At 35.9% G+C, this 4,005-nt stretch overlaps 1 protein-coding gene across 1 annotated transcript; it reads right to left on the bottom strand.

Annotated features, from left to right (window-relative positions):
• Positions 1-612: 612 nt before the first annotated feature.
• LOC149170050 (uncharacterized) lies at positions 613-2,033 on the bottom strand. Its single transcript, XM_089427220.1, has 4 exons — positions 1,813-2,033; positions 1,533-1,654; positions 1,199-1,403; positions 613-1,046 (listed from the first exon to the last, which is right to left on the bottom strand). Exons 1-4 carry the CDS (start codon positions 1,880-1,882, stop codon positions 895-897), a joined length of 549 nt encoding a protein of 182 aa, XP_089283346.1. The 5' UTR covers positions 1,883-2,033; the 3' UTR covers positions 613-894.
• Between the last annotated feature and the right edge of the window lie 1,972 nt (positions 2,034-4,005).

The following is a 4,005-nucleotide window of genomic DNA, read 5'->3' as shown; positions in this document are numbered from 1 at the left end:
CTACAGCAAAATATACTGTACATAAACCTCATCGTGTTATTGTTTTTCTGGTTTTTATTATATATTTTATTTTCTTTATCACATCTTTTTAAATTTTCATCTTTTATTCTTGACTAGTTTTCATATTCATTTATAAAAATTCCATAATTCTGAAGTGTCGCATTCTTTGAACTTTTATCTAAGTTATTTTATGTTTTTTTTTACCTCCATTTATTAACTTTTTGCCTCTTTTATTCCTCTCTTTCTGAATCCTTCCTTCGGGTTGCGAGCTCCTTTTGGGATTTTTAAAGAGATTTCGACGAGAAAAATGCGGTTCGTTACGTGATCTCATCTACGATTAGCCGTGAAACCCTATTCGGTTTTGAAAGCGAGAATTGGTGCAAATATAACCAAAACTATTTTCATTAAGTTCATTATATCGAGACGGCTAATCATTTAACATGAATAATCATACCCAAAATTTGTGCTATAAATAGTACTTCCTCAGGCTGCCGAAGCATACAATAAAACTATACAAATAACTACTGCAAATCACATCCCTTATTCCAAATAAATTTATAGTAAACTTCAGTAATCGAAACGGCTAATCATTTAATATGAATAATGGCAAAATATCAAACCCAAAACTTGTGCTATAAATAGTACTTCCTCAGAGTGCCGAAGCATACAATAAAACTATACAAATAAATGCTGCAAATTACATCCTTTATTCCAAATAAATATATAGTAAACTTCAGTAATCGAAGGGATATTTTGAAAAGAATCTCCAACTAATCACGATGGATCCTGCAATAATAGCAGACATAAGTCCTGCACAACGAATCTGATTGTATGCTCTCCACTGGTAGTACAAGAGCTAGAAAAATAATGGAAATCTGGTTGTGAATGACTGAACTATGAAGAAACTGGAGATGGAGCTGAAGTGGGAGAAATTGTTATATCTCCAAAACCAATTGTTGCAGGAGCAGCAGCATATGAGCCAAACTCGCTCATCATCCGCCGGTCTCCGCTTCTGTGAGCCTGGCACAGGCGGGGCAAGTATACACCTGCACAAATTATATATAAATAAATCAATCATGGCCTAACTTCAGTTATGAAACCCATACATATATTCAGAGTTGCGGGTATGTCTCATGTAGATATCCAGTAAGTATACAACATAGGATACATGAATATGATGATGAAGATTGATTAATACCTTCCCCAGCGGCAAGATTGAAGTAGAGGTCGATGATGTTGGGGCACTTGTTGTAGCACCGGGGACAGCATAGCTTATTTGTGAAACCATGTTCTGCTAGAGAATCCGTGGACATCCCCACTGTCATCCTCCCCACCCCACACGCATTCATGCACTCATCTGTTTCTATCAATTCTTTCATATTCTCTGCTATAACCTCGGAGCTCTGCACATCATCAATCGCCCAATTAACTAATTAAACCAACATACTAGAAATTGGAAGGTTGGGCAAAGACAGTACTTCACATAGAATTATATATGTGAGATTAATTAATGGAAAATGATGTAAACTCACCTGGCATTCGTACTGCAAATTGCCATCCCTCAAGATGGATTTCTCAAGTACACAACGTGCTCCGGAAGACGACACAGAAAAAGCGCAAACCTCCACGGGCAGCTTGTCGCATATTATGCGTCCTGATAATTAATCAATCGAACAGTAAGTAATCTATAAACTAAATGATTGTTAATTCCATGACCAATTACTATGATCTGATTATCAGAAAAAGGATTAACCAAGCCAGTTACAGATTCTCAATGGAAATGCCCAACATATTGAAATCAATTGTACATACCATAAACGACTTGCAGACTTATAATTGAAATAAGGGCTGAGATTGCCAAAAGAAGCCTCCCCACAGCCATTTCTGTATTGTTCTGAATCTTGGTTACCACTGCGTTTTCTGTGTGTAAAATGAGGACGTTTGTATAAAAACTATCAACTATGTTAATCTGATTTAGAGAAGAAATGACAGAAAAGGGAAAGGATAGTATTAGGAGATGCGTGACAGATGACTCTGCGCTTCTATATATGATCACTCGTTCATCGCTGTATATATATAGGGGAAACAATGGAGACCAAACAAGTAACCGCAATGAGACATTTTCCGCGTTGAGACGTTTTCAACGCCGAAGCCGCCTTTGAGTATCCGGCGATGCCTGGTGCAATTGCCACCAGATTTTCCTGGAAATATAATTAAAATAGAATATGCGTGGACATGGCCAAAAAGGAAGTATCTGGAAGCACCGCCATTGAATGACGTATAGGAAGCATTCACATTGTGTTTGGCTGGAGTGGGGAGTTGGTGGCCCGCCGTTGCACGCGACTATCAAACATGGGTAACAAACGGTACTTTACACTGATTGTGTCATTTGGCAATTGAGTGAGTAATGTGGTCTTGTTTTAACCAAAACTTTGAATCAAGGCAAACTTGAACAAATTCCCTACAAAATTCTACATGTCGACATAACCCACTATTGGTACTTTTTTCGGTGTTTTCTAATTATTAGCTTTTTTGAAAATTTTGGTTGCAATTTACCTAGTTTTTCTTTGATCTCATTTTCAAATTTTATTGTTTAAAGTGAATATAAATTAGGTTAAAAAACTTTATTTGAAAACTTGTGATTTCAACGGACTACAAGTCTTCTACTTTACTTGTGATTCTAAACAATTAAATCTAACGATGAACTACTACTTTTCTTCCCCATGTTTTAAATGTAAATGTGCCGTGTACAAGACTGCCGAGATCAGAGTAGTTCGTGTGGAGTGAAATCTGGATATTTCAAATGTGTTTGCTGTTCAATGCGCTTGACTTGACTTGCTAGAGCAGACTTAGATTTATATATTACGATATGCAAAATGTTTCTCAAATTTGATACGAACTTTCACGGAATGGTAAAGATTTATTTAATTAATAAAAACAACTTTTTCCGCACTTTCTTACTGCATACGAAGAACACATCTCAATCACCCTACCCTCTGAACAAGTCATGACTCATCTCGATGACGCTATGTAATTGTTTGAGATAATTGCTAACAGCTCACTATAATGATATAGTGGAGTACAATGCTCATAATCTGTATGAGTTATCAGAGGCTATTATGACGAGCGTAGCACTGAAATCAGTACTAAAGAAGAGGTCATATACTAAACTCGTTCCACATTCATAATGGCCAAGGTGCATTGAGCATATATGGCATATAATGATGGTGCATGGAATGACAATCTTACTAGTTGTTATGGATAAGGACACACTTCTTATAAAAAATCACTGTCTTATTTATTATAAATCTATAAGCTTGGTTGCCATGAATTATTTTACCGGGCAGTTTCATAAATGATAGGTAGAATTTTCAGCTCTTCTTTGAAAATTGACATTCAATTTCATGTTTAGTCTCTTTCCTTATGCTCCACAAGAACGAAAAGCACATGTAAAATGACAGAAGAATGAACTAAGTGACACTGGCAATCTTTTGATGGGAAAATATTCTCATCTCTTTTGTCAATGCTTATAAATGCAATTGCAGTTCAATGAACATTGACAAAGTATTTTGTTCTGTTTCTTGTTTATTTATTTGTTCTGTTTCTTGTTACTTTAAATACTTTTCTAGTAATGCCAATAATTTAAATGGGAAGTATCTAATTGACAGATGCATTGAGTACTTGTTGTGGCCACCAACAACCCCCCTCCTTATTTAGAATTAGCAATAACACTAGATAAGTGGGGACCCTTAGTAAAAAAATTTAAAAAATTCAATTAAAACTCATGTATTTTACTCCTTAAGAGAACATCTCATCGCGCAAAGAATGAGAGGACATTTCTTTATGAGTAAAAATGATAAACTGCGAAAGTGCGACGCGAACTCCATCGCATCGCATGCATTAAGAAATGCTCACATTGAAAAACCTTAAAAGATCGCCGATATCCGATATGCGACATTGCATATCGCAATGTCGCATGAAAAACACATAACCATTTAATGATTG

Source organism: Pinus tabuliformis, chromosome 4_2 (genome assembly GCF_031772625.1).
Source record: "Pinus tabuliformis cultivar Carrire ecotype Pingquan chromosome 4_2, CPIR1, whole genome shotgun sequence".
In the NCBI taxonomy this organism is placed as follows: domain Eukaryota; kingdom Viridiplantae; phylum Streptophyta; class Pinopsida; order Pinales; family Pinaceae; genus Pinus; species Pinus tabuliformis.
This window is presented reverse-complemented; position numbering and strand designations above follow the sequence as displayed.

Excerpts from the sequence above, each read along its gene's own strand:
- LOC149170050 (XM_089427220.1), bottom strand. The coding sequence starts at position 1,882 with ATGGCTGTGGGGAGGCTTCTTTTGGCAATCTCAGCCCTTATTTCAATT. Across the intron at positions 1,655-1,812 it reads AAGTCTGCAAGTCGTTTATG|GACGCATAATATGCGACAAG; the intron begins GTATGTACAATT and ends ATTAATTATCAG. Across the intron at positions 1,047-1,198 it reads CAATCTTGCCGCTGGGGAAG|GTGTATACTTGCCCCGCCTG; the intron begins GTATTAATCAAT and ends TAATTTGTGCAG.